The following is a 19,316-nucleotide window of genomic DNA, read 5'->3' as shown; positions in this document are numbered from 1 at the left end:
AAAAAATGTGTCTTCCTTGGATATGCAGAGAATCAGAAAGGGTATTGCTGCTATGATCCAGTCTCTGGGAACCGGTATGTTACTATGGACATTACCTTTTTTGAATCTACGTACTTCTCAAGGAATCCTTCTCAAGGGGAGTGTTTTGGGGAAGTAAGTTAGCAGTCTATCCCTCTCCCAGTTCTAGTCCCTGTGTCTACTCCTATGCTTGACCACCACCCGATATCACCTACCTTGCCACCTTCTTTGCGCTCCGTCTCACAACATTACTCATGGTAGAGACTTCATAAGGCGGTTGATTCCACTATAGCAGAACTCACACCACTTTCTGTCGATCCCTTGGAGACTCTAGATTCGGTTGATATGGATTCAGGTATTCCTCTTGATCCCACTACTATTTCAGGTCCCATTGGTCCTACTAACACTGCTACAGATAACCTTGATCTCCCTATTGCTCTTAGAAAAGGGAAGAGAAAGTGCACTGCTCATTGTATTTTACAGTACTTATCCTACAGTGGACTTTCTCCTTCCTACCGTGCTTTTCTCTCTTCTCTTGATTCAGTGTCTATACCCAAGGGTGTTAGTGAGGCTCTCTCCAAACCTGAGTGGAAAACAACTATGCAGGAAGAGATGGAGGCTTTGATTAAGAATCAGACATGGGAGATTGTGGACCTACCAAAAGGCAAGGAGACAGTTGGATGCAGATGGGTTTAACAGTAAAGTATAAGGCAGATGGAAGTATAGAGAGGTACAAAGCAAGACTTGTTGCAAAAGGGTACACATAGAGCTATGGCATTGATTATCTAGATACATTTGCGCTAGTTGCAAAGATGACCTCTGTTCGGATACTCCTTTCTCTTGCTGCCTCATACTCTTGGCCCTTGTTTCAACTAGATGTGAAGAATGCTTTCCTAAATGGGGATCTGCAAGAAGTGGTGTATATGGATCTTCCAGCGGGTTTTTATGATAATGCTGAAAAGGGAAAGGTATGCAAGCTGAAGAAGTCACTATATGGCTTGAAACAATCTCCTAGAGCATGGCTTGACAGATTCAGAAAGGCCCTGATTGTTTTTGGCTATACTCTAACTCAATTTGATCACACCTTCTTTGTGAAGCACAGGGGATCTTTGGTGTCAATCTTGATTGTTTATGTGGATGATATTGTTATCACTGGGAATGATCTGAGTGAGATTGATAGTTTGAAGAGGAACCTGCATAAGGAATTTGAGATTAAGGATCTTGGAGAACTGAGATATTTCTTAGGCATCGAAGTTGCGAGATCGAAAAATGGAATTTTTATCTCTCAAAGGAAGTCTTGGACCTTCTCCAAGAGACAGGTAAGCTTGGAACAAAGGCAGCTAGCACCCCCATTGATTAGAGCCATAGAATCAATGCATCAGAAGGTGAATCAGTAAAGGACTTTGGGAGATACCAAAGACTTGTGGGTCGGCTACTATACTTGTGTATGACAAGACCGGACATCTCCTATGCAGTAAGTGTAGTGAGTTAATACATGCATGCTACACGAGACCAGCACTGGAAGGCATTTGACGGGATCCTTGCTTATTTGAAGGGACATCCAGGCAGAGGCATATTGTTTACTGATCATGGACAGTTGAAGCTAGAGGCTTATACAGATGCGGATTGGGCAGGATGCCTTGATAACAGAAGATCAACTTCAGGAGTGTGCACCATAGTCTCATGGAATAGTAACAAACAAATAGTTGTGGCAAGATCGAGTGCAGAAGCCGAATATAGGGCCATGGCACATGGAGTTTCAGAACTTCTCTATATCCATTCTCTGTTAGAAGAAATCGGTATACAGGGAGAAGAACCTATGATGCTATACTGCAGTAACCAGGCAGCAATTAATATTGCCCATAATCCAGTCCAGCATGACCGAACTAAGCACATTGAAGTAGATAGACATTTTATCAGAGAAAGGGTAACTTCTGGAGAAGTTTGTCTTCCATACATTTCTTCTGATCTGCAGCTTGCTGATGTTCTCACAAAAGGCGTTGCAAAGAATAAGCTGGAGCATGATCTATGCAAATTGGGAATGTGTGACATCTACTCCCAACTTGAGGGGGAGTGTTGAATGGGCCAATTTGTGTTTAGTTTATTTTCTTTTAAATTAAGAAGTTGCTGGGCCTTGGGCCCATTAGTTTTTATTTTTAAAAGAGTTGTAACTATTTAGTTTGAGTTGCCGCTCTACTAAGGCATCTTTGTAATATCTCATATTTAAGTTAAATATAAATAGAATGAGGGGTTGGCGGCTAGGGTTATGATACACAATCCTAGTTGACCTTCTTCTCCTTTTCTTCCTCTTTCTCTTCCTATTGCTGAAGTCTACAACTTTCCCCTCTTCCTTTCACAAGAAGCTTGACCGAATCAACAGATAGTGGTTTCTACTACAGTGGGTTCCAGAAAGGGACGTTGTGGGCCCACGAGGAAATGATCTTGATTGATAAGCCCATAAGGCTTGATTCTTCTTCTCAATTTTCTGAGCTGCAACCATTTTTCTGATCAGCCCAACGGGTTCCATCTATCGGAGTTCGGCCTGTATATCTGGGCGCAACCCATTAACAAAGGCTGCTTCAAGGACTGATTCTGGCAGTTCATGTAAGGGGGCGAAGAGCACCTCGAATTGGCGACAACATTCCTTAACAGTAGCGGATTGACGTAATGATAGAAGCTGCTCCTGCAAGTTTCCCTCCTGAGTTGATAAAAAACGTTCAAGGAGTTCCTTGAATTCTGCCCAACTACGAAAAGGTCGCCGACCATCCTCCCAATAATACCACGCCAATGTATCACCCTCTAAACAGACCACTGCCGCCTGCAGACGTTCCGCCGGAAGCAAGCCATTAATCTCAAAATAGTGCTCCGCGCGAAAAAGCCAACCGTCTAGATTGTCCCCATCAAAAATAGGCAACTCCAACTTTCGAGCAAATGAATCAGAAGTATGTTCCGGGACTGACATTGAAGGAGATGTCGGGAAAGCTGCACTCTTCCCTTTGTCAGCCGCACGACTTGATGCGGATACAGGAGGAGCGTTGTCAGTTGTAAACAAAGGAGCTGACAAGGTCTGTTGCTGAAGCAACAGATCAAAACGTCTTACCAAGTCTTGAACGCCTCCTTCCAGGGATGTGATCTTCGAAAGTCCAGCTGTTATCTCATCACGTAAGCCATCCACTTCAGAATGCAGAGAAGTCAAGCGTTCTTCGAAACCCTCCACCTGTGATGCCACTTCCTTAGCTATCACCATGGCCGAGGAAAGACGCGCTCTGATACCACTGATAAGTCCCAGAGACTTGACACGCAATTTGCAGACTCACAGCAGAATCTACACCACTAGAATATCAACAGGGAACTGGTAGTCATTCAGAATAAAAGAAGATCACTTACAGTGGGCTGGTTCTTCGAGAGACCGTCGGCTCTCCCAAGCATTCACAGAATTCTTTACTCAGCAAAAGTTTGTCTCCTCCATCCCCCAAAGCCCCTTCTTATACACATCTTACAGCATAACTGCCTTCCATAATAAATGCCCAGCTGGCCAAATTATAAATGCCCCACACTCTTCTTATTCCCAACTAACAAGCTATAAATGCTAAATGCCCCACACTCTTCTTATTCTCAACTGACAAGCTATAAATGCCACAAAACTCTCCTTATTCCCTCCATCCATAAGTTCCCCCATGTTCAATTATTTCCCCCCCTTGGCCGAAAGCTGACCTTTCCCCTTCCTGGCATATGTGAAATTAATTGGGGGCCTACCATAAGCCCAGCCAAGTCTAAGCCCAACCTGATAATATGTTTTATAACAAAAAATATAGTTTATATAATAAGAGGGTGGGCATTGGCGCAACGATGGGGTTGCTCCTTTGCGACCTAGGTGTTTTGGGTTTTGAGGCCTTTTAATATAATAAACAAATCAGTTTCGTTATTGAGTAAAAGAAGAAAAAATCTTTTTTTCCCAATTTCCTGTCAGGCTTCGGGCTTTGGGCTTGAGCCCAGGCTTTGGGCTTTATAGGAGGACCGGGCTTGGGCTCAAGATCTAGGTCCAATGGTTGGGCTGGGTTCAGGCTTGGGCCTGAATGTGTTCTTTTAATATAGAGACAAATCCTGGCCCGGCCCGTGAACAGGTCTAGTCATAACAAAATGGAAAAGACATTTTCATCCCTACTGTCAGGCTTGATAAATAGCTCTATAAAACATAAATAAATAAAAAAAAGAAAAGAAAACAGAAAACAGAAACTAACGAGCACCTAAACTAAACTTGAATATAAGATATAAGGTTCTCAACAGACTGAAATGAGTACGATTAATGGAAAAGAAAAGTAATGGTAGATGGACAAGTGGTTTGAAGTTGAAGGGTTGCACCTATCTTCCTGAGTAAAGCGTGGACTTTGGAGTCACCAAGCTCATTATGAGGTCTAAAATGAAGTCCTACCAAATAAGTTCTTTGGAGTTAAACCCTACCAAAGTGGAAAGACTCGGTGTCATTTAATTCCCAATATGACTTCTTCCAAGTACAAAGGGTGCCCCTATATTTATATATTTCTTGGTTGCAAACCTTTTCCTTAACCCACAATGAAATGAAGAAACTGACTACAACTTCTACTTACTTTCTGTATCCCAAACAACTCATTTTATTATAATTTCAAAAAGAACTTTTAAATATTAAATCTAATGAGCTAAGCAAAACCTAAAACACTTCCTGAAAATTAAGCTCCTAAACACTTATTGAAAATTAAGTTCCTAAATTAGTTAATTCCAGCATGTGGTTGTATGTCCACTATAGATCAGCTATAACTCAATTCATGTCCGAATGCCATGATCTTGATAGCTGTCAAATGGCATCTCAAGGTGTACTCAGTCATGCCAAGAACTGACTCCAAGAAAAGCTATGGTTTTTTTTTTTTTTTTTTTTGACTTTCCTATGTATCTACTGATCCTATCTTTGTTTCTTACTACTGTAAAATATTTACTTGCTTGCTTCCTACTTATCATGGTTTGTACCACATGGATTTGGATTAAAAAATAACGACTTGGACAATACAGGGGGATGGATATGAAATACAAAAAGACATGGGGACAGATATAAATATGCAAAAAAAGTGCTCAATACTTTATTATTGCTTCCCCACCTTTTACCATTGGAATGATATCTGCTTTCTTTTCCCAGTTAACAGGTGCTGGCATAAAATTTGTTGGAATGTATAGTCCAATGCATTCTTCAAACAAGGTACTTATTATGTACTTCTTTTGTGACTAATAGTTCTTTTATCTATAGAAGTGCAACGATAATTGTAGTAGTTAATGATGGAATTATTTATTTCTATTTCATGTTATTATCTTTTGGATTTAATTCATTTTTACATTGTTTAGATGAAGTCATTGGCAATTTTCCAGCATGATGCAAATTGTATGGCTCTTTTGATGGATGGAAGTGCAGCTCTGGGTCTTGATTTGAGCTTTGTCACTTGTGTATTTTTGATGGAACCTATCTGGGACAGAAGGTAAAACTTCTGTTTTCCTCAGAGAGCTCTTGTTGTATAGAGAGTGAGGGTTCCTTTGGGGCCTGTGGTTCTTATCTGTATATAGTGGTTTAATTTCCTTTTATTTGCTTTCTCTCATGTCCCCTTGCCAATGGTTGAATTTAATATGCAAGTCCTTCCTTTTGTTCTGGCCTGCCATATTATCGTTGTATTTTTTTTTTCCTTTTATTGTATACATGAAGCCTCCTCTATTATTATCAGTGACAAACTCGTGCATGCATGCATGCATTTTTATACAAACACTAGGGAGCCCATTACCATTGAGACTTTTTTTTTATTGGTAGTGCTTATTTCATTTTTACTAATTGTATTTGTCTTGATCATAGTTCACAATTTTGATATTGATGGAGTTTTTCTCTACATAAAGATGGGGAAAATTTGGGGATATTTCACTAATTTTGCCAAGATAAATCGTGAAAACTAGAAAAACAAGAAAATATTTCTAAAATAATGGAATAATTAATCAACTTTCAGGGAATCATTAGAAGTTAGATTTTTTTTTTTAAAGACGGTAAAGTGCAATGTTATATTAAAAGAAACAGAAATCTCATGTACAACAAGTTGCTGCACCCAGGGGCTATACAAAAGCTGCCCCTGCAGCACCATACTCCCAATCCCCGCTTTACAAAAAGATTTTCTTGTGCAAAAAGGAATCATGACCTATACTTTTAAACAACTTGTCTGTAGCCAGCAAAACATCTTTCCCAAAACCTTCTGATAAATAGTGTCAACAGAACTGCTTATACTCTTGAGTATTCTTGCATTTCTCTCCTGTTAAATGCACCAAAAACCACAACAGGGACTAAATTTCACACCAGTTTACCCCTTCTAGATGGACCTCCCACGGTCCTACCTACCAACCCTTTACAAACTCTGCTGATCCTGGGAAGCATCCCTTCACTTCAAACAGGTTCCATATATATATATATATATATATATATATATATATTGATCAGCAAAATGGATTCCATAATTTAGACCATACTTCATAGGAAAATTTACAATGAAGCAATAAGTGGTTAACTGGTTCCAAGTTCCCTTCACACAATACAAATTGGCTAAATTCATCACCATTCCCTTTCTCAAGAGGTTGTCCATAGTAAGATTCTGTTTAAGTAAGCAGTCCACACAAAAAAAAAGGCTACTTTTGTGGGAACATTCTTACACCAAATGTTTGACAGGGACTGCCTACTCTTCTGAACTGACAAGGGCATTGGGTAAAAGAATTCACTGTGAAGTTTACTGTCTTCTTCCACAGCAAAATTCTAATATCCAAACTCCCAATATCCACTCGAGTACTGTCTAGCATATGTACCATTTCTACCATGGCATCCAACTCCCAATCATTCAAGCTTCTTTAGAACTGAGAGGACCACACTGCATTTCCTTCTTGCAACTGCAAGAAGTCCACTACTCTAGCTTCTTTGTCAATAGCCAGTTCAAACAGGACAGGATAAGCTTCTGATAGAAGCCTATCTCTACACCATACATCCTTGCAAAACTTCACATGTAACCCATTCCCAATCTTAAACTTCACACCTTTTGTAAACAGATCATATGCTTTCTCAATTCCCTTCCAAACTGAGCTAAGCATCCATAGAAGAAGTATAATTGCACAGTTAAAGGCTAAAAAATTCATAAAATAAATTGTATAAATAAAATGAGAGAAGACTAAGAGACTTAAACAAGCATCTTTTCTCTTCTCTTTTTAGTCTCGTAGCCATCTTTTCTTCATTACATTTGTAATTTACTTTCCATTTTGACTATGGTCCTTTGTTATTATATGTTATGATTAGATTGAGAATCCTTATTTGTAGTTATGTGCCTTTTTTCTTTTTCTTTTGAATTATGGTGACTTGCCAATCAATCGATTACCAAATCTACATTTGTTCTTTTAGGAAAAGTTGTTTAAAAAACTATAACAATTTTAATGAAATGTCTGACAGTTTTAATAATATTATTAAACTTTAAACTTTAAATATATAGTCTATCAAAAATTTGAAAGATCACACTGACATATTGACAATATATTGGAGACATTAGGAAAAAATATTCCTAAAGAATTTCGCATTGCCCCAAAGAAAAATGGGGAGATTTCAGGGAAATCTCACCAAATCTCTCCAATATTGGAAACCATAGTCTTCATTATCTACATATGCTATTTTTTGATCAATTATCTAGCTATGTTATTCAAAAATTCTATTCAATAATAGAGACAAAATGTTAGAGCTGGTTCAATGTTTTAATTATTTCATATGCTAGTATACATTTTATTTCATGCAAGAACCAATTTGTTTTATTTGTGGCATCAGTGTGGAGGAACAAGTCATTAGTCGAGCACATCGAATGGGTGCTACTCGCCCTATTCATGTGGAAACTTTGGCCATGCGTGGCACCATTGAAGAGCAAATGCTTCAATTCTTACAGGTATGACTTTAACAATTTTATCCTCTTGTTACCTATAAAAAACTTTATTGTCCTGTATTTGTGTTTATTATTTATTTGATTGGTAACAGTTAAACAGTTTTATTGTTTTCAATAAAGTTTAGTACAAGGATTAAGTGCCTTGTACCCCTTTTGGGTTGTTAGCCTTTGCTAATCCCCCAGTAATTACAAATTTCCCCCATTTGGTATTGGTAATCTGGAACATATGATTTCTGTTAACCACAGATTTTACCAAGCCATTGGCTAAGGAGTTAGCTAACGTGGAGTCTAATTCTATGTGTTGACTACTGTTTATTAGGTCATAACTATCTTTCTTTACAATTATAAGTCATGCCTTTTTTTTATCAGATGTAGTCTGTGCACCAACTTTAATATCTCTCCAATTAATATAATAACTTTGTTATTGCCATCTGCCTATTCCAATAAGTTACCATGGAATCGAGAGCTCCAAGTGATTTTCCAATAAGTTACCATCATCAATTGGAGACCTATTAAAGTCTGTATGCATGGTACCACACTAAAAATAAGTTACTATATCGATTTGAGACCTGCTTTTGTTTATATATATGGTGGGAGAGAGGATTTTGTGATTCTCCTTATTTAAGCCTAGTCAGATTAGTTGTTCTAAGCATGCTTGCTCAAAAATAAGGGAAAAGTTGTGAGCTGGAGTTCTAGTGAAAGTGAAATCATCATTGATTTTCTCCTCTTTTTGTAATTTTTCATTCCTTTTTTCTGGAATTATGGTCCTCCATGGCAATTATACTTGATGCTTTTGTTATTCACATGAATGGAGAAAGCTACCCAAACCTAACAAAATATATCTATTTTTGTGTTTTTTCTTAGCTATGATTAGATTCTTGAATGGAATAAGTGATTCTTCTATAAATCATGCACTTGAATTTTTTATGCATGAAGTATCTTTAAGTTGCATCAAAATGAATTTCTTTCTGAGGCACATAGATTTAACTATAACCCATATGGAGTTGTTTCTTTCTTGGAATTCTGCACTATGGCTTCTCAGTATAAAATGAATATGCCGAATATTTTGCCCTAATATTATCCTACCAAAATAAAAGAGAAAGGAATTGCATGTTATGATAGACAAAATAGCATGCTCTATAAATATCCAGTTGTGATCCTTAATGGTTGGTGCCATACCTTGATTTCATGGCTAGTCACGTTCCATTGGTTTTGTTTCCCTTTTGGGTGATCTGTTGTACTGAATTTCAGATTTTCACTTTTCCCCATACTTCTCTATATGTATTTTTAATTAGCTGTATGGCATGTATATATTCTTTCAGGATGCTAATGGATGTAGAAAAATCAGGAAGGAAGAGATTGGACGAACTGATTGTGGAGGTGCAAGAGCACATCGTACATTGCATGATTTTGCTGAGAGCAATTACTTGGCCCAGCTTAGCTTTGTGCGGACAAGTGCTAACATTTAAAGGTATGGTATTTTCATTTTGTATTATCATTATGTTGTAACTATGTTACATAGACTTTTTGAAACCCCAGATAGGTTGGAAGTTGGAAAATTTGAATACTAATCCTGATAGCCCCTTTATGGGGGTCTTTTCTTTTCTAAGCTTGTGATATGCAACTATACATTAGACTTAAGTTTCAAATGAAGTTTATAATTTCTAACCTAATAAATTTAGATTATCAATTTGAGATGTTTTGATATTGCACTGATTTATGCTTCACTTTGTTTGTTTTCCTTTTGATCAATTATTGAAATACTTATAAAATGGTTTAGAATAATACTTTTATTAAGATTAAAAGTATTACCACAATCCCCAAATCCCTGCCTCCCAAGTCTACCTTGTGTCATTACAGACTCGAGTCTCAGATGTTCAAACCTGCATCAGTGTAACATAGGTTGTATGTTATTACCATCTTTGTTCATTATTTTATGTTGCTTTCTTTGTTAGCTTCTAACACTATGTACTTTGAATTAGTTTGGGCATAAAGTTATTTTTCTGCCTATGATGTGTTAAATTTTCTTCCCCAACCTATGTGTAACATAGGTTGTAAGTTATTACCTCCCTTTTTTTTATAATCTTAGTCACTTTTTACTAAAAAAGGGCTAATGATGGTTGATCTTGGATTGTTCTCATTTTGAGTTGTAGTTAGTTGTGGAGCATAGAGGTTTGACTGTCCCAAGAGGTTACATATTACATACATACATACATACATAGCCAACTCAGAAGTCCCTCTCTATCCTCCTTGACCCATCTAAACTTTGTGATTTATTTTGATTTTTTTAAAGGGAACAGAGTAGCAGCATAGCAGCTTGCCCAGACATAACAAAATGTCTGGTGGTGGTAGTGTCAGAAGTTTCCAACTCCTTTGTGTGTGGCATTTTTTTTCAAATTATGTTTACAAATCCTACCCACCCTACTATTCCTTCTTCCCTTTTCTCTATCTTACCCTACCCCTCTCACTCTCTCACCTATATCTCACCATTGCTACCACCACATTGTCTCTATCTCACTCACTCAAGTTGTTGCCACCATCACCAAGCTGTGTGGCTTTTGTCATATAAAAAATTATTATAGGCTTTATAGCAACCATTTCTTTTTTTATCAATAGCAGAACCTTTTATTAAGAAATTAAAAGAGTACAAAGGAAACTAGGGGAGAGATAAACTCTCTTAACCCTCCCCAAGAAGAAAGCAAAACTCAAAATTACAACATAGCCCAAAACATTTGTTCTCTTCCTACCCCTTGTTTAACAAGGGTATCCACAAAGGAGTTAGCGCTTCTCTTTACCCACTGCAGCTGAATCTCCAAACCCTGTGCTAATTAATTGTATATTTTGTTTTTCATTAGCAGACTTCCAGAGTCCATTCTCCTCTGTGCAGCCATCTTATAACCAATTTTGAGTCACCTTCAATAATAAGTTTATGACAATTTTGTTCCTTGGCCTTCTTCAATCCTTCCATCACCGCAGAAACCTCAGCTCTAAGTGAATCACCAACACCAGTAGGATCAGAAAATAAAGCAACAACTTTCCCGTCCTCATCTCTGAAGGCTCTTCCAATACCAGAAGGCCTTGGGTTACCTTCACTGCTTCCATCAAAGTTCAATTTAATAAATCCAGAAGCTAGTGGAGACCAAAGAGGATTGATCTTGATTTTGATAGGGGTTGAATTAGCCACTTCCTTCCAATTTCTTATCATCATATCTATAGAAATATCCTCAAACATTTCTAGAGATTTCACCCAATGCACTACTCTAGTAGTAACTGCTTCAATAATGGCATCCCTGTTCCTTTCCTTTTCAGTAAAAACCCTCAAGTTCCTTTCTTCCCAAATTGTCCAACAAATAGCAGCTCTTACACATCTCCAAAGAATTATACCCATCTTCTTTGGCCACCTAATAAAAGAAGCAGCAAACAAGATTTGTACATCTGGTGGGGGGTCCACCATAGTTGTTAAGGTGACGCCTAGGCGACAAGGCGCCCTTGGAGGCTTGCCTCGCCTAACCACCAAGCAGTTTTCTATAGCATGCTATAAAAAAAAATTATATTCTTAATTTTTTGAGGTTATAATTATAAAATAGACATTTTTAAACTAAAATATTCATTTTGCGTGTTTATATACTAATTTCTTTTTATTATTTTCTTATTTGTTAGGGTTTAATCAACACAAACATTGCTAAATGCTGTATTAAACAATCAAAGACTTCAAAACCTGAACCAATAAGTAAGGAAGAACTTAAAATGTTGTCCAATCAACACATTTTCTTCTTTTTCTTTACTAATTTTGTGTCTTTTTCTTCTTCCACCTATTGCTTTTCTTCTTTTCCTATAACAGAAATAGGGGTTCAGCCCCTACATTTTTTGAATTTTCTTCTTTCTTCTTTTTCTTCTCATGAATATGTTGGAATATGTTGATTTTCTATACTTAAACATAAAGTTTATACTTTTCTTATGAAAAGTATAGATATTTATTAAGGAAATATGATTATTGAATCTAGGGAACTACCCTAGAATACATGTTTTTACTTAAAAAAATCCATTGCCTAGTGACTAGGCGACAAGGTGCCCCCCTATCTCCTAGCCTCGCCTTGGTGCCTTGAAAACTATGGGGTCCACTTGCAACCAAACAAAGAGAGAAAACAATCCCAAATAACTAAAACAAAGGAGCATGAGATTAATAAGTGATAGCAACTCTCACCATTAGCCTTACAAAGGATATACCAATTAGGGGATAAGCACCAATTAGGTCTTTTTTCTTTGGAGCAAATCATAAGTTCTACACTTGGAAACAGATTTACTGGACTTTCTCCTTAAATCTGCTTCAAATAGCAATCTATTGAAAGGCTTTATAGTAGGTAGAAACAGGATTCAGATTTCTCACTTGTTTTATGCTGATGACATAATTCTTTTCCTAGAAGGTGAGATTAACTACTTCAGAAATTTGAAGAAAATTCAAATACTTTGAAGCTGTGACGGGTTTAAGAGCCAATTTAGCTAAGAGCAACACCGTAGGCATTCATGTCCCTCAAGATAAGTAGATCACCTTTAAAGAAATTCTTGGATGTAAGGTTGAGAAGTGACATAAATTATTCAGCCTTCCTTTGGGGGGAAATCCTTCTTCTACTGCCTTTTGGGCTCTGGTGATTGAAAAATGCGAAAAAAGGTTGGATTCTTAGAAAAGAAATTACCTCTCAAAAGGGGGCAGACTTATTCTCATCAAGTATTCCCCATCCATCCTGCCAATCTACTTCCTTTCCATCTTTAAAGTGCCAGCCAAAGTGAGATCTCTTCTAGAAAGATTGCATCATGACTTCCTTTGGGAAGGGGGGGGGGGGTCGGATGGGAAGGAACACCTAGTTAACTGGGAGATAGTTTGCAAACCGAAGAAGGATGGAGAATCGGGTCTTGGACATTTGGAAGAAAGAAATGTTGCTCTTCTTAGGAAATGGTTGTGGCGCTTCCCCCTGGAACAAGATAGTCTCTGGGCTTCCAAAATAAGAAGTAAATATGGAAGGAACAATAACAGGTGGGACAGCAAAATTATGACAAACAGATATTCCTTCGCCAACCATTGGAAAGGTATTATGCAAATCTTTCCTTCCTTCTCCCCCTTATTAAGACTCAGAATTGGAACTGATAATTGTATCAGATTTTGGACTGATACTTGGTGGGGTCCCCAACCTCTCTCTGTCACTTCAGTCACTTTGGACAAGGAAATCTTAGTTTCTGATGTTCTCATTAGAGATAATCAAGGTTTGTCCTATAATTTCAACTTTTGTAGAGCTTTAACTGATTTTGAAGCCCAAGAAGTTTCCTCCCTTCTCTCCTTGAGTGAAGTTTTCCTCTCTAATAATCTCCCTGACAAATGTATTTGGTCTTTATCTCCCAATGGCATATTTTCCACTAAGTCCTTTTTCATACACCTTACTTCAGGAACCCCTCCTACCTCCTTGGTCAATAGAATTTGGCCAAGACCCGATTAAAATTCTGTTCTTAATCGGGAGCAACATTTCTTTGGATCAGATTCACCATCCTTCTGTTCTTTATTTGGGAGGCAGTTTGGGAGCGCACTAACACATGTGATCTGATCCAAAGAAATAGATTAGGATAACATTATCTTTCTCTTCACATCTGTGTTATGTGCATGAAGGATGGTGAATCAGCTAGTCACTTGCTAATTAATTGTGAGGTGGCTTGTTATCTGTTGCAATTCTTCCTTGATTTGGTGTTTGGATCTAGCTTTTATTGGGTTCCTCCGAATAAGGTTGCAAATTTTTTTAATCAGTGGCCTTCTTGCAATCTGGGTTTTAGAGGTAAAGCTTTTTGGAGAGCCTTAACTCATGCCATTGTGTAGTGTATCTGGAATGAATGAAGCAGGAGAATTTTTTATAATAAGTTTGTGAGGACAGAAGCCATTAGAGAAAGAATTTTTGTGTGCACCTTTTCCTGGCTTCTTTCCTCTGATAATTTCAAAGGTTTCAGATATGCTGATCTTGAAAGGAATTTATTAGAGATTATCCAGTCTTCCATTGTTAGCAATCAACCAAGGCACCTCCTCACTCCCAGGCCTGAGTTAGATTATTTACTGAAGTTTGATGGCAGCTGTAGAGCAATCTCTGACCAGATTCCAGCGGCTGGCATCGGGGGAGTTATTCTAAACAGAGAGAGCTCAGTGATTCGGGCTTACAGTGGTCCCACTGGTGCAGTACATTCTTCTGAAGGGACACCTTCATTTCTGTGCTAATTACTAGGGGTGGAGCTGAGGTCAACCTTAGTTGCTGAGGTGCCGAGTTGAGGTCTCCCTCAGTTGTCGAGGTGCTGAGCTGAGGTCACATTTAGTGGCTGAGGTGCCAAGCCGAGGTCTCCTTTAGTAGCTGAGGTGTCGAGCCAAGGTGACAGGGTTACGAGCCTCACGAGCTGAGCTTTATTAAGCTCAAGCTTGGCTTGATTAGCAAATGAGCCTATATTTTAGGCTTGAGTTTGTCTGGAAGCTCGGTTTAGACTGAGCCGAGCTGAGCTCGAACAGCTCATGAGCAGCTTGGCTCGTGGCTACTCCTACTAATTACAAAAAAAGAGTATCCTATCAAAAAAGGTACTATGCTTGACATTCCCAAACAATTTGTATAGCCCCAATCATGAGAATGGATTGCCTTTTAGTCCAATAGCTACTAAGTCCTCTAAGATGATCCTATTGTCAAATATTTGGTCATTTCTCTCTGTCTGAAGGGAAGACCAAAACACATCCAAAGTAATCACACCCAAAACTGCCTTTCTCTTCCTATTTAGGCCTTTCATCATAGTTGTCAAGGCAATGCCTAGGCGACGCCTAGGTGTTGCCTAGGCGACTAGGCACTTTTCAAAGAACACCTCGCCCAAATGCCAGGAAAAAATATGTTAGGCACATGCTTAGGGGGCTGAAGCAAATATATAATATATAAATATTTATTAAATAAAACTAAATATAAAATATATAATATTTTATTGGTTGTTTCAGTTTTTATAATAGAACCTGTAGAACCTGTTATATGTTATCAAGTGTTTTTTGTGAGGAAAGTAAAAAACAAAATTAATCTTCGAGGGTTTCACTTTGACAAAAGAATCGAACTGAGGAAGAGGAAGGAAGAGGAGAGAACAACAGCCCTCCATCGTTCCCACACAGTCCTCTAAAGTCAAGGTGAGTTAATCAGCCTTCTTCTTCTTCCTGGTTTAAAACAGTGGTTACGCCCCATTTTTCTCCTCTTCCTTTTTGTATCTTTTCATCAAGTTGTTTGAATCATTTTATTGGACCAAAACAGGGGCTCCGCCCCCTTCTTTTGTTCTTAAATTTCTTGCATGTTTTCAGCTTTTTTTTTTTTTCTCATTATTGGTGTCTGAAACAAGGACAGAACAGGGGTTCCACCCCTTCTTTTATTCTTCATATTCTTCTTTTATTTTAGTATTTTTTAACCAGCTTTTCTGGGTCTAGAACAGGGGCTCCGCCCCTTCTTTTCTTCTTCATATTTCTGCTTTTATTTTAATATTTTTTACCAGCTTTTCTGGGTCTAGAATACAGGCTCTCCCCCCCCCCCCCCCACCTACTTCATTGTCTTCTTTAATTTTAGTATTTGTTTCCTATGTATTGTTGATCTAAAATAGGGGCTCCACCCCCTTCAGTTCTTTCAAGTTCTAACTTCTAACATTTAACTTGTAAGTTGCACAACTCTGATATATTGTTTGCCTACTTGAAGCAACACTGCAAGAAATACAAGCACAAAAGTGCAGAATACATTAAACAAAAAAAAAAGAAAAAAAAAAAACTAGTTCGGAAGGGGTAGAAATCCATCGGCAAACCTTATTTTTCAACTCCATCACCTTAGGTGAGGGCTAGGCACCCGCCTAGGTGCCTGGGTGCCTCATGGTCGCCTAGCCTCGCCTTGGTGCCTTGAAAACTATGCCTTTCATCTCTGCAGGCCATAAAATCTCTTGTATGGTTGTAGGAAAACAACCTTGGATTTCAAACATACTATTAATATACTCTTTAGTATTGATACTTATAAAATCATGTAAACTATTTTAACAAATCATACTATAAAAATCTGTACATGTTAAAGTTTAACCAACTTTTCCAAGATATGTCTTAAAAAGTGAAATTTGGCAGGAAATAACTAATTACTGTATCATATGGGATACTGGGTTTTTTGAAATGGATAGTTTTATCCCCATTTCTTCTATCCATGTTTGGATATCATAGGTCAATTATTGCTCATTCCAGTGTAAAAGAGTATCACTGATGGCTCATGGAATTTCTAAGTAATTGTTGTGGAAGATTTTGTTTGGTATGTTAGGCATTTTAGTTACAAGCCTTAAGTAGTTGTATTGTGATGATCAGGCTGTGAAAAATGTAGCTTATAATTTCTTGAAGTCTGTTGGTCTGGTAAAACATTCTTCCCCCTTGCCTCTTCTAAACCTGAAGCTCAATCCCTATTCATTATTTTCATGAAGTTTCCCCCCTACAACTGTTCAGCAGTCTCATTAATACTACCTTGCTTTTATTAACAAATGAAACAGAAAGTGAAGTAGAGGAGAATTGTATCCTTCCTTCAATAGCGTTAGAAAATTATCGAGTGTTATCATCAGGTAGTTGCAAGGGGAACCAATGCTGAAGTTGTTTAAAACAACAAAAGGGTGGTTTACGTGCTCAGATAAAAATCAATGATTATACATGCAGTATGACTTTCTGCAGAATGTATAGTAAAAGCTGTAAATCTGTAATTTGAAAAGGAACTTGGCCTACTTCCATCTGTTCATTGACGTAGCATATTTCATTAGTACGCCCTCTACTTCTTTGTCAGCTATCAGATATGACATTGTTACAGTCTCATTCACTTGTATATTTACTTAAAGCTTTCTCATCCATTTGTTTGGATTGCACGCTTCTCTGACCAGTGTCTGATTGATGATGATTTTTATTTATTCAGGTAAATGGCTGACTTGTATTCAATTATACTTCAAGGAGTCAGTTTGGCAAATGTAACTTTGTGTATGATACGTTTAGGGATAGTTCAACATTATTAACAATGCCAATTCATTCACTGTTGTATGTGTATCTAGGCATACAGTTCAGGTGGCTGAACATGTACATGGATAGATGTAGTTTATATTGAAAAAACAAAAAAAAAAAACAAATAATATGACCTCAGAGCAGAATGGAGGTACAGATTTGTGCTTCCGACTATATTTAGGTAGCTGGTTGACACAGGTGATGATGATGAATTTGTATCCTTGTATTCATTAAACACTGTCTTGTTATACTATCATGTACCAATATGGGTAGGAGAATCCCATTATTTCAGTCGTTCTTGTACTGTGTTATCAATCAAAATACTGTGTATTATTCCTTTCTATCCTTGTCCGTTATCTCGTAGCTTACTGTAAATCAAAATGTGCTTCAATGGCTAACCAAACTAGGTAAAAATATTTACCAAAAAATGCATGTATTCATTGTCAGTTCCTGCTGAATCCATTGGGCAGTGAACATTTTTACAATTTTCTTTCCTCTAGGTTCTTTGTTTGGACTCATTGGGATGTCTTCTTTATCAATAGGGATGGTGTAAACCAGGTTCACTCTCTCTCTAATGAATACGAAAATGTGATTCCCTATCTATTTTCTATATGATAATGAATAAAACAGCTCTGATGAGGCTAAAAAACAAATGGAGTAGTGCATGGGTTTAACAGAACATTAATCTTTAAAATAATAGTTTCTTGATACATGGTGACTGCACTAAAAATTTAAAAGCAACTAAATAAAGCAGCCCAATAAATAAAAAGTATAAAACTAGTTAATATATCATCACTGTTTGAATCTGTGATGTTTAACAATAGATAAACTGACGTGTACTTTCATGTAGACACATGCACGCGAACTTGATAAGCGTTGACCTTGTAATATTTTAGGTTTTCACTCTGACCTCCATCTTAGGAACTGGGGCTCTGTTTCATTTAACCGCTTGAACCACATAAAATAATTCTGGTACGAGTTTTCTAGTCGAGTCGTCTAGAGAAGATTTCTATAACCCAGGAAATTTTCACACGGTTGGAACATTGGGGGCCCAAACGGGCCCAATTGGGGTTTCCTCTAATGATCTCCACCTTACCGTAGTGGTTTAGCTTCAGCCCAACTTAGGCATTTTCCTTGGCTAGCACCACTTGCATGGATTATGGGATTGGAGATTTAAGACATCCAGAGAGCCCCTAGTATGAATGTATGATGATTGGTTTGAATTAACCACGTCAGCTCCCAACATGGAAGAAAGAGCATAAGTCTTATGGAGAAGAATAACCTTTTATCTGAAACTGGGAATTAATCTTTTCACTAATTTTCTTCTCTTTGGATGGACCACTGTGCCTAGCATTAAACCAAGAACAGTGCTGGTCTAAGGATCATGGCTGCAATCCCCCGAGGTTCCAAGGGAATCGCAAATGGACAACACTAAACGCAAAGGTTGTGTTTGGTATCATTCTTGTTTGTATCTGAAACGTTTTACATTGATCAATACAAATAAATGGCAAGAAATGTATTGTATTTGTCACATCATATATATATATGAGAGTCACTTCAGCTAAAATGATTAGATTTTCAAGCATCAATTTGATGTTTCAACCATAAATATCAATGACCAGTCACATGCATTTTTAAAAGGTATACCTGTTTCAATTATAAACAACTTCAAATAACAAATAACACTTGTATACTTTATGTCAATTTGCATCAAGAAACAACAATGATATCAAGCACAACCTCTGCAATCCTGTGCTTTTGCACTATGGCACTTCTAAACTTTTCAAACTTACTTTACAATAAGGGGGTGTTCTTTTTTTTTTTGGATTTTGATAGGGGGAAAATCTGGTCAATGGGATTTTGGTTTCCATTGACCAAGAATCCCATGTTCTTTTTTCAGATTAATGTGGAGACTAGGGAAAGTTTATTTTTCTGGGTATCACTTACCATCTCCTAGGTGAATAAATAACTTTCCCATTCCAACACTTGAATGGGACAAAAATGTCCTTTTTAATAATGAATTTTTTATGGTTAAAATGGTCATTTCCTTTTTTACTTGGGAAATAAAAGAACATGGGTAAATACACTTACTTGGGTAAGTATTTTTTCCCAGGAAAAACATACCTAGATAATTGCATTTACCCAGGTAAGTAATTTACCGAAAAGCAAACGGGGCCTAAGGGTTATTGAATGTAAACTCTCTACTACTTCCAAGTTCATACGTCTCTACCCTCTACCAGACCACGTCAATAATCAAAAAGCAACAAAGAAAAATCTGCCATGAATTA

General features: G+C 37.5%; 1 protein-coding gene across 2 annotated transcripts in view; it reads left to right on the top strand.

The window, feature by feature from the left end:
• The window catches only part of LOC148871820 (F-box protein At3g54460-like), a 35,862-nt gene extending 18,493 nt beyond the window's left edge, over positions 1 to 17,369 (top strand). For both annotated transcript variants that reach the window (XM_088972396.1, XM_088972397.1), the window contains exons 5-9: positions 5,186 to 5,245; positions 5,389 to 5,519; positions 7,871 to 7,985; positions 9,305 to 9,453; positions 16,946 to 17,369. In XM_088972396.1, coding sequence (XP_088828522.1) covers positions 5,186 to 5,245; positions 5,389 to 5,519; positions 7,871 to 7,985; positions 9,305 to 9,451 — 453 coding nt within the window. In that variant the 3' untranslated portion in view covers positions 9,452 to 9,453; positions 16,946 to 17,369. The remainder of the gene's footprint in view (positions 1 to 5,185; positions 5,246 to 5,388; positions 5,520 to 7,870; positions 7,986 to 9,304; positions 9,454 to 16,945) is intronic.
• Positions 17,370 to 19,316: the final 1,947 nt, after the last annotated feature.

This window comes from Nelumbo lutea, chromosome 2 (genome assembly GCF_056320005.1).
Source record: "Nelumbo lutea isolate HS-2025 chromosome 2, American lotus-T2T, whole genome shotgun sequence".
NCBI classification, from domain to species: Eukaryota; Viridiplantae; Streptophyta; class Magnoliopsida; order Proteales; family Nelumbonaceae; genus Nelumbo; species Nelumbo lutea.
This window is presented reverse-complemented; position numbering and strand designations above follow the sequence as displayed.